Raw genomic sequence first — 25,575 nt, 5'->3', positions numbered from 1 at the left:
ACTTGAACATCAGATTGATCCTTTCAATGCTTTTTTAAAAACCATGTTAGGCAGGTTTGGTGTAGGCTTTACTATACAGCTAGTTTAGCCCCTTCCTGCTAAGACATGGCCTGTCAAGGGTCTCTGCTAATGCTGTGGGTGTTCAGCAAGGTCTCTCTCTTCAAGCTATCAGGAATACAAATATCTCTGATCTCTCAGGATTGTTATTTTATCGTTGTCAGGTAGTTGTTCTTGCCCAGCCTCATGAAGACTCCTTCTATATATATATGAGCACTTTAATATTTAGATAGTGATCCAAGGAGTCCCTTTTATAGATTTCTGGTACCTACCTGTTCTCTATTCCTTCGTCTCTGGTACCTACCATGCCAAATCTAATCATTCCAGCCTCCAGAAACTTTAATCTCTATCGCCTTAGCTCAGCGGGATCACCTTGCTATGCTTGTGCTGTATTCAGGAATGTGCCTCCAGACAAGAGTGATCTTAGGGCTTACTTTTTTGTTTTCCTTCTCTGGGAGGAGTCATAGATCTGTACTGCCTATTTTCTCATGTCTGAATATAAGTTTTTTACCCCATTTATTTAATCTAGTTTTTCAGTTGTTTGCAGTGGAAGGGCAGGTCATGGCATGATTGGAAGTGAATGTCTTCGACATCTTATTTATGTATTTATTTATTTAGATTTTATTTATTTATTCACACAGAGAGACACAGAGAGAGAGAGAGGCAGAGGGAGAAGCAGGTTCCGTGAAGGGAGCTTGATGTGGGACTGGATCCTGGACTCTGGGATCGCACTCTGAGCTGAAGGCAGATGCTCAACCACTGAGCCACCCAGGCGTCCCTACATCTCTGTTTTAATTGAAAAATTTTATTTTCTTCTTAATTTTCTATTACTAATAAATTACATAACTAGCAAGTATAACTGGCAAAGAAATCTTGGAGTAGAGATGACTTTTTTGGGTAACCATATAGTCTATCTGGTAGGAGCAGAGTGCTTTGTAGTCTTGAGTGGGGGAACATAGGTTCAAATATTTAGAAGTTGGTTTATTTTACAGGGATGGAATGAAGGGAATCTAATAAAGGCAAAGCAGATAAATAGTGATCCATTAAAAAATGTGCTGCTATACTCAGTTACTTTTGTGAGATTTTAGGATGGGGCAGATTAGCTGGGTCAAAATTAGAAAAGCTATCATCAAAGCTATTCTGAAATTCAAGAAAGCCAAATGAAGTATTATCCATAAAAATCGATAGGATTTAGAGTATATAAATAAGGAATGTCAGTATGTTAGGTGCTACAGTGGTGAAATGATACCTGATATGCATAACCTGGGAATCTATTTTAATTGTATATTTTCTTACTTAGGAAATCAAAGCTATTGTATCGATCAAGATCATATTCCTTTAATTTAATTTCATGATAGCTATTTTTTTGGCAAAGAAAGAAGTTTAGTATTCTTTTTTTCTGTTCTCACTGGGATTAATTTCTGTATCTTCCTTATGTACTTCTGAGATTTTCTCCTTATGGTGTTTTAACACATTTTGGTACTATAGTATTTTGGTGGGTTTAATAACATTTAATTCTGGATTTAAATAATCCTTTTCACTAGAACTTTTATGAAAATAATCTGTTAGTCTTGTTACATCTGCACTTTCATGGGGTTTCAATAAACATAAACTGCTTACATGATTTATAATGTACTGTGAATATTTTCAAACCAATGCCATTTTTTTCTTTTACCTTTTTGAATACAGATAACATTATAGTTGGGTTAATGGATGAAATACTTTCATAATATAATTCCAGAATATTGACTGGATCTACTTTATTACCTGTATTCTTCCTGATATTCAAATAAGGCTTATTATTTTTTGTTTTCTTATGTTCATCCTCTCATTTCAGAAAAAATGAAGATGGATAAAATATCTCTGTCTAGAATTAACCGTAGAAACATTTTTGGAGAGAACTTACTGTATCAGGCTGCTCTGCACAATGATGTTGATCTTATTCATCGTTATATAACAAAAGGGGGAAATGTTAATCAACCAAGTTATGCCGGTAAGTTGGGGTTACCACTCGCAATTATCTTGAGAGTGGTTTGTAGTTTCTGCTTAGTCACTCCTATGAAAGTATGGCAAAGTGGGTGAAAGGCAAGTCTCAAACGGAAAGCTTCCAGGTAATTTTCCTGCTTAGGTAGCTGATCACCAGCATCACCCAGCGAAGTGGTAAGGTGGAGAGGGAAGGACAGGAGAAGAGCATTGTATTTCATCTTCAAAGATTACTCTTGCCTGGGGCCCACCAGGTGGGCTGTGCATAGTGGCCCTACACAGAAGGGTGTGGTTCCTGGGGCTGACTTGCTGGCTTTGCATGGGCATTGTTACTGTGAGACTCAACTTTGAATGGAAGAAAAGTGAGCTCAAAAGCTGAAAGAAGCTGATGGTACACTGAGCTCTGAGGAAACTGAGATAACATGGTAGATGTACAGCAGGGGCAATGGCCAGGGAGATGGAGATAAGAGAGTTTAAGGTAGAAAGGTGGGGCAAGGGGCTCAGAACATTCTTTCTGCAAGGCTGGATCTCTGGTACAGTCTTTTTTGTGGAAAGAAGCTGATGTTTCCTGAATGAGAATGATTCCTTAAAGATACTTAAGTACTTAGGGCACTGGGCTAAGCCTGGGTAGTACTTTTGTGTCTATACTTTTACTAGTGTTTCTAGTCTTGCTCAGTTATGAAACAGTGCAGAAATTCTTACAATACAGAGATGAGCAGCAGAGTCCATGGACAAGCAGGTGTTTACAAGTGCACCCACAGCACTTACTTTAGCAAAGCATGCATTTTTGGTAATCAGGGTTTTAACAGGTTATTATTCTAAATTTCAGACCACTGTCCTATAACCTTCAACCTTGGATCCTTATGTGGTATCCACAGCAGTTGCTCCCTTAATCTTGACAAATGTATGGTACTTGCTATTAGTCTCTATCTGCTTCTTAAGTTCAGGAGTAGCTCTTCATGCAGCTAACTTTACTTTGTGGATTTCCTAGGAATCTCTCAACTTATTTCTTTTCAATGGTCCTTTTCTGTGCCATTATTAGCATACTTGGTGTCTCTTCCCTGCTTGTTTTTGGCCGTGCATTATGCACTTTCTCCTCAGATACTTCTGTGACCTTCATGAGTTCTTTACCTTTAACATACTTTCCTGGCTTTTTGAATTCTTATTCTCTACTTCTCCTTCTCACTGTGCATCTTAACTCTGGTCTTTACTTCTGGTTATTCCATTTTATAAAATTGCAGAGGGCAGTGTTCTTAAAGACTTGACTATAACCATTTTCATCAGAGTCACCTGCAGTGTTTATTTAAAATGTAGTTTGTTTAAAATGTTTATTTCACTCTCCAAAACAACACATGCACGGTCTCACAGTTAAAATCTGTAGGTTAAAATCTGCTTTTTAACATTTTCCTAGATGATTTGTGTTCTCATTAAAGTTCAAGAACGACTGGCAAGAGATATATGACCTCCATGTAATATACCACTTCATTATAGTGAACTTTTACAGTATGACCTTAGTGTACCAGTTATTGTGGAAACAGAAAGATACGTATACTAGAAAAGTTTAAATATATTATGTAATACAGTCCAAAAAAGGATAAGTGCCTTTTGAGATATTCATATGATGTTATAATAACAGACCAGTGGTCTTATCATGGGTAACATTTGCATTTTAAGTCCTCATTTACATTTTATGATATATCTGTCTTTGATTTTAAAAAACAATTGTAATAATTCTTCATCTATCAAAAACAAAGGTGACAACCAGGAAGTAGGCTGAAACTCTGATTACCCACTACAGATCTCATAAAGCTTCTTTGCTAAAACCCTCTCAGACCAATGCCTTGAGCATTATTTTACACCAAATTCTATCTGATTCCTAAGTCTGCAGCACATTAGAACTGAAAGGAAAGGTTGGCACAGTCCAGGATATTGATAACAGCAAGAAGTTTAACAGCAAGGCAAGAGACAGATAAAAACATAAAAATGAGAGGCAACATTGTTGAGGACTGTATAACGTAGAAGAGCATGAACTTATACTGTGGGTGTTAACAATTGCTACATTAAAGCCTATAACTAATATTATGATGATCTTTATTAAAATATATTATTTTCTCTTTCTGGGAAATTTATAATCTTATAAAGCTTTAGAGATTTCCTTTAAGATGGTTAAAAGAAAATAATTGTTTAAGGATCTTCCAACCTTCAGATCTGGGAGATAATAATAATCTGTTGTAAAATGTGATCATCTTTATTTTGAAGGAGTGGTTTTACAACACAGAAGTGATCCGAAGGGGAAGGAAAATTCTTTGTATGTTTGATTTCTTTCTGCATTCTGGTGTAGCCACTGGTCTGCAGTGGCTCTATCTGCAGAATAAAGATCCTTCTGGCTTTACTGATGCTGGGACATTCTTTCAACCTTAAGACTGATACTATTCAGGGGCACTGGGTGGCTCATTTCAGCTAGGTCTTAATTTCAGGGTCCTGGGATGGAGCCCCATGTGGTTGGTCCCTGAGTCAGGCTCCTCGCTCAGTGGGGAGTCTGCTGGAAATTCCCTCTGCCTCTGCCCCAATAAATAAATAAATCTTAAAAAAAAAAACAAAAACAAAAAACCCAAGGAACCAGCTACTGTTCCTCACTGGGTCATCTTTGCTTGGGTCACACTTAAAGTGGCACTTATTTTTTACTTCTCCCCTGAGGCCCGTCCTTTACACTGAATTACTGACCTGCAGTAGTTCTCTTCTTTGGGAATTTTCTGCAGTGAATTTAAAGTAGGAGGTTGGTTTTCCACTTTCCATTTACCTTATCTTTTAGTATTCTGACTCAGGGAAAACAAACTAATCTTTTGTTATGATTTTCTCATTCCAGTCGTTTTTTCCCATTTTAGGAAACTAATTTTTATTGTAGCTTAAGCAAAACCTAATATAAGGAAAGAAAGTTTCCGAGGAGGAAGATCATCATCTACATTCTGAAATTAATAACTTTTGGATTTCTTACATTTCATTTTTCATCCTAGACCGGTGGCAGATAATCAAGTTAACCAGTGTGAGCTTTGATAAGCAAAGTTACACAGGTCCTGAAACCTAAACGAGTTCACACTTTTTATCAAATAGTACTTGGAGGGAGCTAATTTTTATGTTTTTAAAAATAGGTAGTCCTTAGATGGTTATGTTTCAAAAGTTCACATATGAGCTATTTATTTGAATTTTTTGTAACATTATGAAAACTTTTAAACATACAGAAAAGTTAAAAGAATTCCACAGTAAGCATCCATGTACCTAATACCTAGATTCTACATACTTTTTTTATTACATGCTATAAAGGAAAAACACTCATGTATTTCTCCTCTACTTATATTCATAACACTTCTGATACCAGATGTGTGGGGTTTTCAACACATCAAGCAATTCTCCAATACCAGCTGGATGTCCTGTAATTCAGTTCATTTCTGGCACTAATCTGTATTAGCACAGGTCCCACAGGTTAAGGGATCATTCAGCCACCCCCACTTCAGATGCCAGTCACAAGTACTGGGTTTTCCACAGTTTCTGTTCAGTCTGGTTACAAATTGAAATTTCCCACAATCCCTTCCTTGGATTTGACCTCTTTCTAAAATTGCTCAGAGAACTCAGGGAAACACATTTGCCATATAAGTTTATTATATAATCAAGGATATGACAAAGGTAAGATGAACACCCAGATGAAGATACAAAGAGGAAGGCCTGGAAAGTTTCCTTAGCACAGGAGCTTCTATCTCTGTGGAATTGGAATGTCACCTTCCCAGCATGTTGATGTGTTGACTAATCTGGGAAAGTTCTCCAAACCCCAGAGTTCGGGGATTCTTTTTTTTTTATTTTTATTTTTTATAATAAATTTATTTTTTATTGGTGTTCAATTTACCAACATACAGAATAACACCCAGTGCTCATCCCCTCAAGTGCCCCCCTCAGTGTCCGTCACCCATTCACCCCCACCCCCCGCCCTCCTCCCCTTCCACCACCCCTAGTTTGTTTCCCAGAGTTAGGAGTCTTTTTATTTTTTATTTTTTTATATTTTTTAAAAAAAGGCAGAACAGCCTGCTGCTCCAAAAGCAGGGTCAAAGAGACTTTTCAGGTTCTTTCTTTCTTTCTTTCTTTCTTTCTTTCTTTCTTTCTTTCTTTCTTTTCTTTCTTTTTTAATTTTCTTTTTATTTTATTATTATTTTTTCAATAAAATAATTTTTATTGGGTGTTCAATTTACCAACATACAGAATAACACCCAGTGCTCATCCCGTCAAGTGTCCCCCTCAGTGCCCGTCACCCATTCACCCCCAACCCCCGCCCTCCTCCCCTTCCACCACCCCTAGTTCATTTCCCAGAGTTAGGAGTCTTTATGTTCTGTCTCCCTTTCTGATATTTCCCACACATTTTTCTCCCTTCCCTTGTATTCCCTTTCACTATTATTCATATTCCCCAAATGAATGAGAACATACACTGTTTGTCCTTCTCCGATTGACTTACTTCACTCAGCATAATACCCTCCAGTTCCATCCACGTTGAAGCAAATGGTGGGTATTTGTCGTTTCTAATGGCTGAGTAATATTCCATTGTATACATAAACCACATCTTCTTTATCCATTCATCTTTCGATGGACACCGAGGCTCCTTCCACAGTTTGGCTATTGTGGACATGGCTGCTAGAAACATCGGGGTGCAGGTGTCCCGGCGTTTCATTGCATCTGAATCTTTGGGGTAAATCCCCAACAGTGCAATTGCTGGGTCGTAGGGCAGGTCTATTTTTAACTCTTTGAGGAACCTCCACACAGTTTTCCAGAGTGGCTGCACCAGTTCACATTCCCACCAACAGTGTAAGAGGGTTCCCTTTTCTCCGCATCCTCTCCAACATTTGTGGTTTCCTGCCTTGTTAATTTTCCCCATTCTCACTGGTGTGAGGGTATCTCATTGTGGTTTTGATTTGTATTTCCCTGATGGCAAGTGATGCAGAGCATTTTCTCATGTGCATGTTGGCCATGTCTATGTCTTCCTCTGTGAGATTTCTCTTCATGTCTTTTGCCCATTTCATGATTGGATTGTTTGTTTCTTTGGTGTTGAGTTTAAATGTTCTTTATAGATCTTGGAAACTAGCCCTTTATCTGATATGTCATTTGCAAATATCTTCTCCCATTCTGTAGGTTGTCTTTTAGTTTTGTTGACTGTATCCTTTGCTGTGCAAAAGCTTCTTATCTTGATGAAGTCCCAATAGTTCATTTTTGCTTTTGTTTCTTTTGCCTTCGTGGATGTATCTTGCAAGAAGTTACTGTGGCCAAGTTCAAAAAGGGTGTTGCCTGTTTCTCCTCTAGGATTTTGATGTAATCTTGTCTCACATTTAGATCTTTCATCCATTTTGAGTAAATAACATCTTTTTAAAAATAACTACTATAAATTTTTTTACAAATAAGAAAATAAATATATATTTTTGAAGTGACTTCTGTGCATTCCTACCAGCTGGGTTACTTTAACGGAAGTACCTTGAGCTATAAATAAAGTTTTTTTCCCCTCGTCTCTGCAGAAAAATAGCTTGCAGCTAGCATTCTATGTGAGCTAATAATGACTCCCTTACATCCTTTGCTTTTGATGACCACAGCATTTGAGGAGGGCAGGAATAGTTTAAAACCTTTTACTTCTTTAAAAAAATTATTTTTACTTTTTATTTTTTCATAGCTGAGTTGGGAGTAGGGATTTGATTTGGCCCTCAGATTTATTGAATCCATCTAATAATATAAGTTATTTTTATGGTAAGATTATCTTGTCTCATATAATCAAAATATTTTCAAAGAAACAACATAGAGTTTTTGTTCTAAGGACAAGCACAAGACATGAAGATAGCAAACATTAAATTAAATTTAAATACCATTTTTTATAATAGGTTGGACAGCACTTCACGAAGCTAGTGTAGGAGGATTTTATCAGGCAGCAAGTGAACTATTAAAAGGTGGAGCACATGTGAATATCAAAGGAATGTACCAGATCACTCCTCTACATGATGCTGTGATAAATGGCCATTATAAGGTATGTGATGTTTTTGTTTGCAAAGCAAATACTAAGTTCTAAAAGTATTAAAAATCTCTAGAGCCTATCAAATGATCAAATGAAATTTATTTTTGTTTTTTTAATAAATTAATTTTTTTATTGGTGTTCAATTTACCAACATACAGAATAACACCCAGTGCTCATCCCGTCAAGTGTCCCCCTCAGTGCCCGTCACCCATTCACCCCCACCCCCCCCCTCCTCCTCCCCTTCCACCACCCCTAGTTCGTTTCCCAGAGTTAGGAGTCTTTATGTGTTCTGTCTCCCTTTCTGATATTTCCCACACATTTCTTCTCCCTTCCCTTATATTCCCTTTCACTATTATTTATATTCCCCAAATGAATGAGAACATACACTGTTTGTCCTTCTCCGATTGACTTACTTCACTCAGCATAATACCCTCCAGTTCCATCCACGTTGAAGCAAATGGTGGGTATTTGTCATTTCTAATGGCTGAGTAATATTCCATTGTATACATAAACCACATCTTCTTTATCCATTCATCTTTCGATGGACACCGAGGCTCCTTCCACAGTTTGGCTATTGTGGACATTGGCTGCTAGAAACATCGGGTGCAGGTGTCCCGGCGTTTCATTGCATCTGAATCTTTGGGGTAAATCCCCAACAGTGCAATTGCTGGGTCGTAGGGCAGGTCTATTTTTAACTCTTTGAGGAACCTCCACACAGTTTTCCAGAGTGGCTGCACAGTTTTCCCACTTCCAGTGGCTGTTTCCTGCCTTGTTAATTTTCCCCATTCTCACTGGTTCACATTTTTTTTTTTTTTTTTTGTAATTTTTATTTATTCAGAGAGAGAGAGGCAGAGACACAGGAATCTCTCAGGCTCATGCACCGTGAGCCCGATGTGGGATTCAATCCCGTTCCAGGATTGCGCCATTCACTGGTGTGAGGCCATCTCATTGTGGTGGTTTTGATTTGTATTTCCCTGATGGCAAGTGTGATGCAGAGCATTTTCTCATGTGCATGTTGGCCATGTCTATGTCTTCCTCTGTGAGATTTCTCTTCATGTCTTTTGCCCATTTCATGATTGGATTGTTTGTTTCTTTGTGTTTTAGTTTAAGAAGTTCTTTATAGATCTTGGAAACTAGCCCTTTCTGATACGTCATTTGCAAATATCTTCTCCCATTCTGTAGGTTGTCTTTGAGTTTTTGTTGACTGTATCCTTTGCTGTGCAAAAGCTTCTTATCTTGATTAAGTCCCAATTCTTTTCATTTTTGCTTTTGTTTTTTTTTTGCTTTTGTTTTTTTCTTGGATGTATCTATCTGCAAGAAGTTACTGTGGCCAAGTTCAAAAGGGTGTTGCCTGTGTTCTCCTCTAGGATTTTGATGGAATCTTGTCTCACATTTAGATCTTTCATCCATTTTGAGTTTATCTTTGTGTATGGTGTGTGCAGAGTGGTCTCTAGTTTTCATTTTCTGCATGTGGATGTCCAATTTTCCCAGCACCATTTATTGAAGAGACTGTCTTTCTTCCAGTGGATAGTCTTTCCTCCTTTATCGAATATTAGTTGACCATAAAGTTCAGGGTCCACTTCTGGGTTCTCTATTCTGTTCCATTGATCTATGTGTCTGTTTTTGTGCCAGTACCACACTGTCTTGATGACCACAGCTTTGTAGTACAACCTGAAATCTGGCATTGTGATGCCCCCAGATATGGTTTTCTTTTTTTTTTTCCCCTGGCTATTCGGGGTCTTTTCTGATTCCACACAAATCTTAAAATAATTTGTTCTAACTCTCTGAAGAAAGTCCATGGTATTTTGATAGGGATTGCATTAAACGTGTAAATTGCCCTGGGTAACATTGACATTTTCACAATATTAATTCTGCCAATCCATGAGCATGGAATATTTTTCCATCTCTTTGTGTCTTCCTCAATTTCTTTCAGAAGTGTTCTCTGTAGTTTTTAGGGTATAGATCCTTTACCTCTTTGGTTAGGTTTATTCCTAGGTATCTTATGCTTTTGGGTGCAATTGTAAATGGGATTGACTCCTTAATTTCTCTTTCTTCAGTCTCATTGTTAGTGTATAGAAATGCCATTGATTTCTGGGCATTGATTTTGTATCCTGCCACGCTACCAAATTGCTGTATGAGTTCTAGCAATCTTGGGGTGGAGGCTTTTGGGTTTTCTGTATAGTATCATGTCATCATCGGCGAAGAGAGAGAGTTTGACTTCTTTTGCCAATTTGAATGCCTTTAATGTCTTTTTGTTGTCTGATTGCTGAGGCTAGGACTTCCAGTACTATGTTGAATAGCAGTGGTGAGAGTGGACATCCCTGTCTTGTTCCTGATCTTAGGGAAAGGCTCCCAGTGCTTCCCCATTGAGAATGATATTTGCTGTGGGCTTTTCGTAGATGGCTTTTAAGATGTGAGGAAAGTTCCCTCTATCCCTACACTCTGAAGAGTTTTGATCAGGAATGGATGCTGTATTTTCAAATGCTTTTCTCTGCATCTAATGAGAGGATCATATGGTTCTTGGTTTTTCTCTTGCTGATATGATGAATCACATTGATTGTTTTACGAGTGTTGAACCAGCCTTGTGTCCCCAGGGATAAATCCTACTTGGTCATGGTGAATAATTTTCTTAATGTGTTGTTGGATCCTATTGGCTAGTATCTTGTTGAGAATTTTTGCATCCATGTTCATCAGGGATATTGGTCTGTAATTCTCCTTTTTGGTGGGGTCTTTGTCTGGTTTTGGAATTAAGGTGATGCTGGCCTCATAGAATGAATTTGGAAGTACTCCATCTCTTTCTATCTTTCCAAACAGCTTTAGTAGAATAGGTATGGTTTCTTCTTTAAACGTTTGATAGAATTCCCCTGGGAAGCCATCTGGCCCTGGACTTTTGTGTCTTGGGAGGTTTTTGATGACTGCTTCAATTTCCTCCTGGTTATTGGCCTGTTCAGGTTTTCTATTTCTTCCTGTTCCAGTTTTGGTAGTTTGTGTTTTTTCCAGGAATGCGTCCATTTCTTCTAGATTGCCTAATTTATTGGCGTATAGCTGTTCATAATATGTTTTTAAAATCGTTTGTATTTCCTTGGTTTTTCTTTAATGATCTCTCCTTTCTCATTCATGATTTTATTAATTTGAGTCTTCTCTCTCTTCTTTTTAATAAGGTTCTGCTGTTTTTTAATTTTTTTTTATAAATTAATTTTTATTGGTGTTCAATTTACCAACATACAGAATAACACCCAGTGCTCATCCCGTCAAGTGTCCCCCTCAGTGCCCGTCACCCATTCACCCCCACCCCCGCCCCCTCCTCCCCCCCACCACCCCTAGTTCATTTCCCAGAGTTAGAAGTCTTTATGTTCTGTCTCCCTTTCTGATATCTCTCACACATTTCTTCTCCCTTCCTTCCCTTATTTCCCTTCACTATATTATTCATATTCCCCAAATGAATGAGAACATACACTGTTTGTCCTTCTCCGGTTACTTCACTGGCATTCTGTTCCAAAAGGGTGTTGCCTGAGTTGAGTTCTCTTTTCTGATGGATTCTTGTCTCTTTTTAGTATCTTCATCTATTTTGAGTTTATCTTTATTGTGTATGGTTTGCTTTTGTATTTGAGTTCTTTCCAGTTTTTTTCTTGCATTGTGATGTGTTCCCCCTCAGGATTTTTGCTGCATCATTTAGATTTTGAAGAGTTGTATCTTCATTCTCATTAGTTTCCATGAATCTTTTTAATTCTTTTTCGTTTCCTGGTTGACCCTTTCATTCTTTTAGCAGGATGGTCCTTAACCTCCACTGTTTGAGGTCCTTCCAAACTTCTTGTTGTGATTTAGTTCTAATTTCAAGGCATTATGGTCTGAGAATATTGCAGGGGACAATCCCAATCTTTTGGTATCAGTTCAGACCCGATTTGTGACCCAGTATGTGGTCTATTCTGGAGAAAGTTCCATGTGCACTTGAGAAGAATGTGTATTCAGTTGAGTTTGGATGTAAAGTTCTGTAGATATCTGTGAAATCCATCTGGTCCAGTGTATCATTTAAAGCTCTTGTTTCTTTGGAGATGTTGTGCTTAGAAGAAAGAAAGAGCTATGATTAAGTCACCATAGTGATTTATCTAAGTATTTCTTCACTTTGGTTATTAATTGTAAGTATTTGGCAGCTCCCACATTCATTGGCATATATATTGAGGATTGTTAAGTCCTCTTGTTGGATAGATCCTTTAAGTATGATATAGTTTCCCTCTTCATCTCTCACTACAGTCTTCAATAAATTTTAGTTTATCTGATATAAGGATTTTAGGGTTTCTTTTGAGGACCATTTGAATGGTAAATGGTTCTCCAACCTTTTATTTTCAGGTTGTAGGTGTCCTTCTGTCTAAAATGAGTCTCTTGTAGACAGCAAATAGATGGGTCCTGCTTTTTTCCAGTCTGAAACCCTGCGCCTTTGATGGGGTCATTAAGCCCATTCACGTTCAGAGTTACTATTGACAGATATGAGTTTAGTGTCATCATGATATCTATTCATTCCTTGTTTGTTTTTGTGGATTGTTCCACTGAACTTCTTCTTAAAGGGGAATTTTAAGAGTCCCCTTAATTTCTTGCAGAGCTGGTTTGGAGGTCACATATTCTTTCAGTTCCTGCCTGTCTTGGAAGCTCTTTTTTCTCTCTCCTTCCATTTTGAATGAGAGCCTTGCTGGATAAAGTATTCTTGGTTGCATGTTCTTCTCATTTAGGACCCTGAATATATCCCTTTCTGGCCTGCCAGGTCTCTGTGGAGAGGTCTGCTGTTACCCTAATATTCCTCCCCATAAAAAAGTCAGGGATTTCTTGTCTCTTGCTGCTTTGCTGGATCTTCTTCTTATTTTTTTGAATTTGCAAGCTTCACTATTAAATGTCGAGGTGTTGAACGGTTTTTATTGATTTTAGGGGGGATCTCTCTATCCTGGATCTGAATGCCTGTTTCCCTTCCCAGATTAGGGAAAGTTTTCAGCTAGGATTTGTTCAAATACATATTCTGGCCCTCTGGCCCTTTCGGCCCCCTGGAACCCCAATTAAATTAAAGTTTTTTTTCCTCAGAGGTCATTTATTTCCCTTAATCTGTCTTCATGGTCTTTTAATTGTTTTTCTCTTTTTTCCTCAGTTTCCCTCTTTGCCATCTTTTTGTCTTCTATGTCACTCACTCGTTCTTCCACCTCGTTAACCCTCAACCTCATTAGGACTTCTAGTTTCGATTGCATCTCATTCAATTGATTTTTAATTTCTGCCTGATTGGATCTAAATTCTGCAGTCATGAAGTCTCTTGAGTCCTTTATGCTTTTTTCTAGAGCCACCAGTAGCTGTATAATAGTGCTTCTGAATTGGCTTTCTGACATTGAATTGTAATCCAGATTTTGTAACTCTGTGGGAGAGAGGACTGTTTCTTTTTTTTTTTTTTTGAAAAATAAATTTATTTTTTATTGGTGTTCAATTTGTCAACATACAGAATAACACACAGTGCTCATCCCGTCAGGTGCCCCCCTCAATGCCTGCCCCCCCAGTCACCACTCCCCACCCTCTTCCCCTTCCACCACCCCTAGTTCGTTTCCAAGAGTTAGGAGTCTTCCATGTTCTGTCTCCCTTTCTGATATTTCCTACCCATTTCTTCTCCCTTCCCCTCTATTCCCTTTAACTATTATTTATATTCCCCAAATCAATGAGACCATATACTGTTTGAGAGGACTTTTTCTGATTCTTTCTTTTGAGGTGAGGTTTTCCTTCTAGTCATTTTGCTCAATGCAGAGTGGCCAAAAACAAGTTGTATTGGGAAAAGGAGAAAAAGAGAGAGAGAGAAGGAAAGAAAAGAGAAAAAGAAAAAATAAAAAAGGAAGAAAAAAAAGGAAAAAAGAGAAGAAAAAGAAAGAAAGGTGAAAAAAAATGGTGGGGGAAGCAATCAGAAATCAAAAAGAAAAAAAAAACCACACTAGGGAGTATCTTCTGTTTCTGTATACTAAGTCCCTTGACTTCCCCTGGAACTTGTCCGTCAAGCTGGTCTTCTGGCCTGTTGTGCTGAGTTTCAGGTGTTAGCACTTGGGGCAGCTGCTCTGCCCCCTGCCTGGTGCAGGGCTCAGTGGGGGTTGTTTACCCGGTGAGGCCCCTGGAGGAACAACCCCAGTGGCTGCGGCAGCTCTGGAAACCTGGATTCAGCCCCTGCAGTAACTCCGGAGCTCTCTGTCTGCAGGGGCCTGGAGGCTCCGGGGCGAGGCCGCTGATCTGCTCAGCTCCGGGCAGGAGTGTCCTCGCTGTCCTGGGCCCTCCCGGCCTCTGCCTGTCCCGGGGGAGGCCGGATCCTGGGCTGTGTCCCGGCGCCCTGTGCTCCCGGTCTGCGCTGTTGGATTCGCGCTGCCGGCCGCGCAGCCCCCTCCGTGGAGCCGCCGCCCGAGCCCCTCTGAGCTGCTCCCGGGTCAACGTGTGCGCTGTAGCCCTTAGGGAGCTCGGCGCTCTCGCCGCAGGTGTCTGTTAGTGTCCTAGAGAGCCTGCGGACATCCCCGCCCTCCTGGGTCCTGCTTTAACTCCCTGCGAGGCCTTTCCTCCCGGGAAAGTTGGTGCAGCTCCTGCTTCTCCGGGACGGGGCTCTCCTGTCCTGGGGACACTCGCCCCGGCCTCAGCCGGCTCCTCGCGGGGCCCCTCCCCCTTGGATGCTTTTTGTTTCTTTATTTCTTTTTCCCCGTCTTCCTACCTTGATAGAAGCAAGAACTCTTCTCACTGTAGCGTTTCAGCTGGTCTCTCTTTAAATCTCAGGCCGAATTCGTAGATTTTCAGGATGATTTGAAGGTTATCTAGGTAATTTGGTGGGGACAGGTGATTTGGGGACCCTGCTCTTCCGCCATCTTGCCCCTCCTCCCCGTAGATGCCATTTTACCTCTTACCTTTAATAAGTACAGATCATGTTTTAATTATACATAGTATTTTTTTTTAACTTACACTTCTTCAAGATTTTTTTCAGGGTGGCGCTTTATAGGTTTTACCAGAGTGTTTCCTGCTTGTAGTGTTACACAGTGACATCCAGTCCTGGTAGGAGGCATCCAGCTTTATGGACACTAATGTCACTTTCAGGGTCTCTTGGTCTAATGATCAGCCAGGATATATTAGCATAGATGTGCCAGTGGTTAAGGTATCAAAATACTGCAGTGGTTAAGGTATCAAAATACTGCAGTTCCATACAAGTCGGTTAATAGTAGGTGCAGTAATAGTAACTTTAATTAAGGTGATTGATTCCAGCACACACAGTTTATTTCAGAAGTCACTTAAGCTCTGAGCTTCCCAGACATTTTTCTCATTAAGGCACCACACTACAGGACTGAAGCATTTGCTGAAAATACCTTGTTACTTGTTTTAGATATTGGAAGTTGTCTCTGGGTTCAAACTCCTAGGGTAGGAAAGGGAGCTAATCAGCTGGGCTCAAGAAGTTATGTTCTACATACTTCAGAAGAAATGTCTAACAAGAAGGGCAGGAGAAGCCTACTGGGAACCACAGGCATAACAGTTGGAGCGTATCCCTTCCTAATGTGAAACAGTTCTTCAGGAAAGTTTAAGCTCTTTTTCCTTTTTTGATTATGTATCACTTGCTAGTAGGTGGTCGCACATAGAAAAGAGCTCTATGGGGAGAGAGTTCTGCTTGGGGCCTAATTTAATGGCCAGAAGAATGCAGGTTTGAACCAGTGATGGTATGAGCCCTCTCTGTCCTTTACCCCTCTTTAAAGCTGGCCTCCATTAGAGAGAAACCTCATGCCAAAGCACTTCTCCCTCTCCTCATGGCCCAGGGCTGACCTATCCTAGTCAGGAGTCTTTTCTCTGAGCACTTTACTTTGTATTCTTTTCTTTCTCAGTTCTTCTTTTGTCCTATCTGTAACTTGGCTTTAGGCAATTTCTGCTTCCCAGGCTAGAACTGGTTATCTCCTGTCTGCCCTTTGCAGATAGGTAGCATTCTCTTACTCCCTCAGTGATGTAAGAGACCAAAGACACATGCCTCTGACTCCATAATTTCCACACTATTTATCTCATCCCCTCTTGCCAAACTGTATGTTCCTATGACTCATGTGCTTCTGGCACTGTGGTGTATCCTGACTGACAAGACAGAGGTGGAGGTCTAGAGACTGGCCATGAGAATTAAAAGCTGAAACCCAGTGAGGTGAAGTCACTGTCTTCTTTGTCCTCTTCCCCCTCTGTTTGACAGTGGGGGCCCCAAAAAGACATGAAGAGAAATCTCACAGAGGAAAACATAGACATGGCCAACATGCACATGAGAAAATGCTCTGCATCACTTGCCATCAGGGAAATACAAATCAAAACCACAATGAGATACCACCTCACACCAGTGAGAATGGGGAAAATTAACAAGGCAGGAAACCACAAATGTTGGAGAGGATGCGGAGAAAAGGGAACCCTCTTACACTGTTGGTGGGAATGTGAACTGGTGCAGCCACTCTGGAAAACTGTGTGGAGGTTCCTCAAAGAGTTAAAAATAGACCTTCCCTACGACCCAGCAATTGCACTGTTAGGGATTTACCCCAAAGATACAGATGCAATGAAACGCCGGGACACCTGCACCCCGATGTTTCTAGCAGCCATGTCCACAATAGCCAAACTGTGGAAGGAGCCTCGGTGTCCATCGAAAGATGAATGGATAAAGAAGATGTGGTTTATGTATACAATGGAATATTACTCAGCCATTAGAAATGACCAATACCCACCATTTGCTTCAACGTGGATGGAACTGGAGGGTATTATGCTGAGTGAAGTAAGTCAATCGGAGAAAGACAAACAGTGTATGTTCTCATTCACTTGGGGAATATGAATAATAGTGAAAGGGAATATAAGGGAAGGGAGAAGAAATGTGTGGGAAATATCAGAAAGGGAGACAGAACATAAAGACTCCTAACTCTGGGAAACGAACTAGGGGTGGTGGAAGGGGAGGAGGGTGGGGGTTGGGGGTGAATGGGTGACGGGCACTGAGGGGGACACTTGACGGGATGAGCACTGGGTGTTATTCTGTATGTTGGTAAATTGAACACCAATAAAAATTAATTTATTAAAAAAATAAAATAATAAAATAAAATAAAAATAAAAAAATAAAAGAGGGGCAGAAGGATCCTTATAGAATAAAGACACTTTAGAAACTTAAAAAAAATAAATTTCTATATCACTTAAAAGAAAAACAAAAAAAACAGTGGGGGCCCCAAAAAGTTGCTTAACCTAGCCCAAGAGAGATTTCCAAAACTCCAGGTCGGTTCTGGACTGACTTAAGAACCAAAGTCTTAAGAATCAAAGTAGGGCAAGACATTGATTTGGATGATGGAGTAGGGATGTTGGGAGTGTCAGATGAGGATCTAGGCTAACCTTGGGGGAATCTCTTATGTAATGCAAAGATGATCAGAAGAAAGATTTAGAATCTGAGTATTGTATTGCTCCGATGCCTTAGTTGGCACAAGACTAAAGAAGTCAGACAGGTAAGCCCTGGGAGCCTGATGCTGGATTCAGCACCTGGAGTGTGAGCTTCTTAAATATTTCAGAGTTGGAGGAACTTGAATATATACTGTCTTAAGGAATTGACTTTTATACTAAAAGATGAGGGATACTAAAAGATAATACCCTATTTTTTAAAAAGTGAAAAGCCATTAATATTTGCAGTAGTCTAAATCTTTAGAGACAGAAATAAGAATAAGAAGGGAAGGTAGAGAGTGGGGAATGGAGAGTAACAGGTCATGGTTAAAGGGTTTCTTTTAGGGGGATTAAAATATTCCAAAATCAGATTATGATTATAGTTACACAACTCTCTCAATATACCAAAGAACATTGAATTATATTTTTTAAATGGGTCAGTTGTATGGCATGTGACTTATATCTCAATAAAACTGTTAAAAAGAAATACATTTTTTAAATGTGGAAAAGGTGAAATTTGAGAATTATACATGATTGGCTCATTGTGATTGCTTAGAAAAATCAGGAATAAATTATTAGATATATGGGAGACATTTATACAAGAATGTAGAGGTCTTTGAGAATCTGTAGGCATTACTAAGAACAAGTCATGTCAAATTAACCTTGACTCCTTGACTTCTCTTTTATTAGGCTTACTTTGTTAATGGGTGAAGGGAATGGCATTGACAAATTGATGTAAGCTATCGTGGTTTTATCAAAGCTTTTATTTGATGACGTGTTCTGTGGTGTATGAGTATGAGATGTTGAATTGAAGATTGGTTGACAGTGTTACTAGGGTTCACATATACTGAAAAAATATCCCTCAGACATAGTGATTATGCATTTTATGTGCATCGAGTGAACTCTATTATCTAGTTTGATTATATATTCTGTTATAGTATAAAGAGCCAAACTGGGATGCCTGGGTGGCTCAGTGGTTGAGCATCTGCCTTCGGCTCAGGGTGTGATCCTGGAGTCCCTCAACAGGCTGGAACACAACTGTGTTTTGTTGTGAGAATTTTAAAGAAACCTCATACATCATAGCATTTTACTCATATTTATGAGTATTTACCTGAGCCTACATCTCTAACAGATAAGTGCTTTTTTTTTAACACCCACAATATCATCTCACTTAATAAATATTGACAGTTTCCTAATACCATACAATACCCAGTCCATATTCAGATTTCCCAGGTTATCTAAAAAATATGTTTTTATTATTATTATTATATTATATTATTATTATTATTATTATTATTATTATTATTAAGATTTTACTGATTTCTTTGAGAGAGAGCAAGAGAGCCCGAGCAGGAGCAAGGGCAGAGGGAGAAGCAGGCTCCCTCCGCAGGAACCTGATATAGAGGTTGATTCCAGGACTCTGGGATCATGACCTGAGCCAAAGGCAGACACTTAACTGACTGAGCTAACCCCAGGCACCCCTAAAAGATGTGTTTTTATAGCAAGTTTTTGTTTGAATCAGTATCAATCAAGGTTCATTGTGGCTCTTAAATATATTTTAACCTATAACAGTCCTTCCTCTTTTTTATGTTTTCTTATGTCTTCTAGAATCTGGGTCTTTGTCTTGAAGAATTTCTTAAACTCTGGATTTGGCTAATTTTTATTTTTGTGGTGTTGTATAGCTTGTTTCTTCTTACGTTTTTTGCAAATGGATAATCTATTTAGAGACCACAGTCTGGGTGCTAGATGTGCTCATTGGTATTGGAAACCGTTGCTTTTAGGCATTTTCAGTAAAATACATATTTTTCAAGTTAGAGGATATATGAAGAAAAATAATGAGTTCATACTGATATTTCTATTTTAAATTTAATATTGTAGATTTATATTAATTTTGATTTCATATTCATCTCTTTTTCTCTAAGGCTCAGCATTTGTTTTTACTACATTAATTTACTTTATTGTATAATATACTTAAAATATTACTATTAGCAGTATTATTATTAATATTAACACTATTATTATTAACAATAAAACTACTAATTAAATTTTTTGTAGTTCCCTTTTTTTTTCTTTTAAAGATTTTATTTATTCATGAGAGACACACAGAGAGAGGCAGAGGAAGAGGAAGAGGCAGGCTCCCTGTGGGGCACCGATGTGGGACTTGATCCCCGGGGACTCCAAAATCACGCTCTGAGCCAAAGGCAGATGCTCAACCACTGAGCCACTGGAGCATCCCTTGTAGTTCTTTCTGTTTTATGCATATTTCACTAGCAGAGTATAGTCAAGATACTGTCTTTTCAAGTACTCAAAAGAATTTTATTCTGAGTACTATGATAAGCAAAATGAGTCAGAGAAAGATGAATACTTTATGATTTCACTCACATGTGGAATTTAAGAAACTAAACAAACGAACAAGGGGGAAAAATGAGGGTGAGGAACCAAGAAACAGACTCTTAGCTATAGAGAACAAAATGATGATTACCAGAAGGGGTGTGGACAAGGGGATGGGTGAAATAGGTATGGGGTTGAAGGAATGCTTTTGTTTTGACGGTCACTGGGTAACGTATGGAAGCAATGAATCACGTATTTTATACTAAAACTATTATTACCTGTGTGTTAACTAACTGGAATTTGAATAAAAACTTTCAAAAAAGAATTTTATTCTCTATCTTACTTGTTTCTAACATAAGGAAGTCAGCTGATTTTAGAGGGAAGAAAGCATTTGATTCAATAGTATGATTAAAGGTGAAAATCCATAAGCAAACTTAAAGTAAAAGTATATTTTCTTAAGGAGTCTACTATTTGTAAGCCAAAGAAATGGGGATTGTGATGTCAGTCACTTACTGAAATGGCTCTGCTTGTTCTATTTAAGAACCTGTGGTAGGGATCCCTGGGTGGCGCAGGGGTTTGGCGCCTGCCTTTGGCCCAGGGCGTGATCCTGGAGACCCGGGATCGAATCCCACGTCGGGCTCCCGGTGCATGGAGCCTGCTTCTCCCTCTGCCTATGTCTCTGCCTCTCTCTCTCTCTGTGTGTGTGACTATCATAAATAAAAAATTAAAAAAAAAGAACCTGTGGTAGCTTTAACATATGTCCACAAATTTTTTAATGCTCCTCCTTTCAAAAGGTAGAGCCTGATTCTCTTCCCCAAGATCGTAGGCTGAACTGTCTGTCAGTGACTTGCTTCCAACAAATAGAACATGGCAGAGGTGACAGTACACAACTTCTGAAGCTAGATTATAAGTATCATAGCTTCTTCCTTGTTCTCTCTCTTCTCTTGATTTTGGTTCATTATATGAGGAAAGCCAGGTGTATATGGAGGATGCCACAGTGCTCAATGGACAGGTCTACGTGGCAATGAACCAAGGTCTCCGTCCCATAGCTGTGTGACCAAAGCATCTTAGGCAACACCTTCCAGCCCCAGTCAGGCTTTTACATAATTGTATCTCCAGCCATCCTCTTGACTACATCCACATAAGAAACTAACCTCTACACCTCCAGCCCACAGCAGTGCCTCCCAGCATCACTCGCTTGGGACCTCCATCCTCACCTTAGCTTGAAATGGACCCCAATGGCTCCTCCTCCACCAGGGGCTCCTGCAGATGCTCTGTCTCCTGCGGATGCAGAGTGCAAATGTATCTCCTTCAAGAAGAGCTACTGCTTCTCCTGCCCCATGGACAGTGCCAAGTGTGCCCAGGACTGTATCTGTAAGGAAGCATCAGACAAGTACAGCTGCTGTGCCTCCTGTGGAGGAAAGCCTGTTACAGATGTAAATAGACCAACATATACAAACCTGCAGTTTTTTTTACTTTTTTTATCCTACCTAGACCCAGTTGCTGCATTCCTGATTCTGTAAAATATTTGAATGACAGTAATCTCATCTAGACTATTCTGGCAAAAAAAAAATAAAAAAATGAATAAAGAATAAAGAAGACAGAGATAGAACCTGATACAAAAGCACCTGCCTGTGCTTCTCCCAAATTCCTGACCCACAGAAACTGTGGGATTATAAATATTTATTATTCTTTTGGCCACTTTGTTTGGGGGTAATTTGTTAGGTAGTAACACAGAGCTAATATAAAACCTAAATGTAGGTTTAAAATAAGAAGGAGGGGTGCCTGAATGGCACAGTTGGTTGGCCATCCAATTTTTGGTTTCAGTTCAGGTCTTGCTCTCAAGGTCATGGGATCAAACCCCACTTGGGCACCCAGTGCAGAGTCTGCTTAAGACTTATTCCCTCTCCCTCAATGCCTCCCACTTGTGCTCATTCTCCCTCTCTCAAATAAATAAACCTTTCAAAAAAAGGGGGGGATACTCAGCAAAAGTCATTTATTTACTGCCTTTTGGTGAGAAAAGAGCATTTCAAGTTAGAAGATATGTAGAGTAGGCTTCAGAATTCATAATATTAAGACTGTAGAGGGAAATGGTAAGTGTGGATATTTGGTGAAGCAAGACTATCCATCCATTGCCTAAGTCAGGGACTGCCAAAGTAATGTATCCACTCCCTTGGAATCATCAACTCAGATTTCCAGGAAAGTGGGCCTCTAGCCCTTGCCTTTTCCCTTCTTCCAGTCCCCTTTCTCATGCTCCTTGATTCTGAGTCACTCTCATACTACATGGGTTATTATTTGACACAAAACTTCCAGAGATAAATAATATAGTCCTTTTGGCAACTCCCTTACAAAACTTCTTTCCTAAAAGAAAGCTGTGTACTCGATATTTTCTTTGCTGAACAATACGTGAAGATCTAGACATAAATTTGTTATCTTGTTATACTGGCTTACATATGAATTATAGATTTTATTATATTTATTTTATTTTCAAGTTCCCCATCTAGCATTAAATTGTCATAATAAAATAGTTTGAAAAGCAGAATTGCCAAGTCTTAATAATTTTTAAAGGATCTGGCTTATATTGTCCCTTTATGGTGTTATGTTTTTCTCTCCTAGAATGCTTTGTTATAAAAAAAAGAATATATATATATATATATATATATATATATATATATATATTTAATTTGGAGGTATATAAAATTTACAGAAATTCACATCCTTTTTGTCATTCCAGATATTAACATGAAAATGTAGGCTCCTTTTAGTGTAGTGCTGTGTAAAGCCTACTTCCCACATCTTACTTGATTACATGCATTCTTTTATTAAATAATATTTATTGAATATTTACTCTAAGCTAGACACTGAGGCACTGGGAATATAAAGATGATTAAGACATATATGTAGTAGAAGCTTGGAAGCAACTTAAACATGTCAGTAGGATACTGGTTAAGTAAAGTACAGTACATTCAATAATTTATTGAATGTACTATTCAATAGTACATTGACTAGTAGAGTATTACTCAGCTTCTAAAAATAATGAAGTTGATTTTATACTGATATGGTACAATCTCTAAGCTCTGTTGTTCAGGTGCGAGACATAGAGGAATGTATATAATATATGACCACTTGCATAAGAAAAAATGAGTATACATATGTATATACCTGTTGGACTAGATTGACTGTGGAAGAATTCAGAAGAAACTATAGCCAGGGCTTAGGAAAAAATTGGATGACTGGAGGACAGGGGTAGAGGAGAGGAAAATATTTCTCACATATTTTAATGAGCCTTCTGTGTTTTGAACTATATTCATTAATATCCTATTCAAAAATAATTAATTTTAAAAGGAAAACATAGCCCCACCCTCAGAAACCTTAGGCTACAGGAGAGACAGATATATAAGAAATAACAATAATAATATATATTGGGCAAGGTGATAAAATATATACCTAAAAGAAAGGAGAGGTCATTTTTCTCTAGAGTAGTAATGAATGGAAGGTCAGGGCACACTTCACGGAGGAGGTTACTTTGAGGAGTACTAACAAATTAAGGGTTGACTGTTTTTTCCCTCACTCTGAGGAGGAGCAGCAGCAACACAGATATAGATGGAAGACATAACAATCTCCTGAAATCTGTTATATTTACTACTCCAGAACCCAGTGCTAATTCTTGGTATATCTGCTGGCTTCATTTCACCAGCACCTAAGCTATATACATTTCTGACCTGTCCTTCCTCCTTCAGTCCCTCTCTCCTTTCCTCTCCCTATTGGCCCCTTCCTCTCTTTTTCTCTCCCTCTCTCCCTTTTTTTGTAAGAGAAAGATTTGTATATCAACAAATTATGATTCAGTAGCAATTACATAAATTTTTTTATTGGAAAAAGTTGTTATAGGTAAACCCAAACTCTGTTATTAAAAGAGATATCAGAGGGGCATCTGAGTGGCTCAGTGGTTGAGTGTCTGCCTTTGGCTCAGGTTGTGATCCTGGGGTCCTGGAATGCAGTCACCGTGTCAGGCTCCCTGCAGGGAGCCTGCTTCTCCCTCTGCCTGTGTCTCTGCCTCTCTCTTTCTCTGTGTCTTTCATGAATAAACAAATAAAATCTTTAAAAAAAAAAGAAATATTAGGGACGCCTGGGTGGTTTAGCGGTTGAGTGTCTGCCTTGGGCTTAGGGCGTGATCCGGGATCAAGTCCCGCAATCCCAGGATAGAGACTGTCATCAGGCTCCCCATGGGAAGCCTGCTTCTCCCTCTGCCTATGTCTTTGCCTCTCTCTCTCTGTCTCTCATGAATAAATAAATAAAATATTTTTTAAAAAGTAAAAGAAATAACAGATGTTGCTTACTTAGAGTTGTATGCTAGCACACATTTACAATAATGTACTTTTTCTTTGGATATGCCCACCTGAACAATCTTCCTGTAGGTGGCAGAGTTACTTCTTTTGAATGGAGCTGATCCGTTACTTAGGAGTGACAATGGAAAATGTGCTTTGGATGAGGCCAAAGATTCATGTATGAAGTGCCTCCTTGAGAAATATGTTCCTAAATATCAAAAACATTATCTTACATCAGGTAAGATTAAACTGTGTTATATTTGTTCATTATATTGATAGAGAGTTATAGAAATTGGATTTAGAATTATAGAAATTAAATTTCTTTTCCTAAGTTTTGAGAAGACCCATCCAGGGGTGTCCTTGCTCCATTCATGTAGTAAAGCACATGGACTTGCTTGCAAATGCACATAATGGAAAGATGCACTTTTTCCTTCTTGTGCATTGCAAACAGTTAAGAAAACTTTTCTAAAGTTCTTTTTTTCCCTGAAAATTTTTTGACTGAAAAACAAGATATGATGTAAATTATATTTGACTGTATCTTTTTGATAAGTATGACCAGGATTGTTTATTTCCATTTCCATTCCCTAAGAATATTTTCTTATGGCTGTATTTTTACCCTGTCATCTATTATACTGGTAAAAATTGAACTACAAAAGAACTAGATTTATAGTTGTCAATAAGAAGATTATAAGAATGATTTACATGCATGGCGCTTTCTTTATTCCCCTTAAATTTTTTGATAAGGTCACACATTCCTCTACTCAAAACCCGGTAGTGGCTCTCCATTTAATCTAGAAGAAATGTCAGTATCCTTACAGTGGCCTATAGACCCCTGATCTATAGGGGTCTGATCTATCAGCCAGCCATCCTACCAGTTAACTTCTATCACCCTCTACCTATGTCACTCAACTCCAGTCACACTGGCCTCCTTGCTGTTCCTCCCCCACGTCTTTCAAGTCTTAGTTCAAATGTCATTTCAGGGAGGCCTAGACTATCCTATTTAAAACTGCAACCTAAGACAAAACAAAACAAAACAAAACAAACAAAAAGAAACAAAAAAACCCTGCAACCTGCCTCCTTCCCACCCTCACTGTATTAGTTATCTATCCCTATGCAACAATTACCCAAAATTTAGCATCTTAAAACAACAAACGTTAATTATATCTCACAATTTCTGAGGATAAGAAGTCTGGAAGCCTGGGATGTCTGAGTGGCTCAGTGGTTGAGTGCCTGCCTTCAGCTCAGGACATGATCCTGGAGCCCCGGGATCAAGTCCCGCATCAGGCTTCCTGCAAGGAGCCTACTTCTCCCTGTGCCTGTGTCTCTGCCATTCTCTCTCTGGGTCTCTCATGAATAAATAAATAAAATATTTTTAAAAAAGAAAAGAAGAAGAAGTCTGGAAGCCTTTTAACTGAGTAACCAGTTCTGGATCAGGAT

At 38.9% G+C, this 25,575-nt stretch overlaps 1 protein-coding gene and 1 pseudogene across 1 annotated transcript in view; both read left to right on the top strand.

The window, feature by feature from the left end:
* Positions 1–1,894: 1,894 nt before the first annotated feature.
* The window catches only part of LOC129514748 (ankyrin repeat domain-containing protein 31-like), a gene marked incomplete at its 5' end in the record, with an annotated part of 110,852 nt that continues 87,171 nt past the window's right edge, over positions 1,895–25,575 (top strand). Inside the window, 3 exon segments of the mRNA XM_055333465.1 lie at positions 1,895–2,050; positions 7,944–8,086; positions 24,229–24,376. Coding sequence (XP_055189440.1) covers positions 1,895–2,050; positions 7,944–8,086; positions 24,229–24,376 — 447 coding nt within the window.
* LOC129514746 (metallothionein-1-like) lies at positions 21,042–22,444 on the top strand (annotated as a pseudogene).

The sequence above is a fragment of the Nyctereutes procyonoides genome, unplaced genomic scaffold (assembly GCF_905146905.1).
Source record: "Nyctereutes procyonoides isolate TBG_1078 unplaced genomic scaffold, NYPRO_anot_genome, whole genome shotgun sequence".
NCBI classification, from domain to species: Eukaryota; Metazoa; Chordata; class Mammalia; order Carnivora; family Canidae; genus Nyctereutes; species Nyctereutes procyonoides.
Note: the sequence above shows the minus strand (reverse complement) of the source record. Positions and strands in the feature narration are given on the sequence as shown.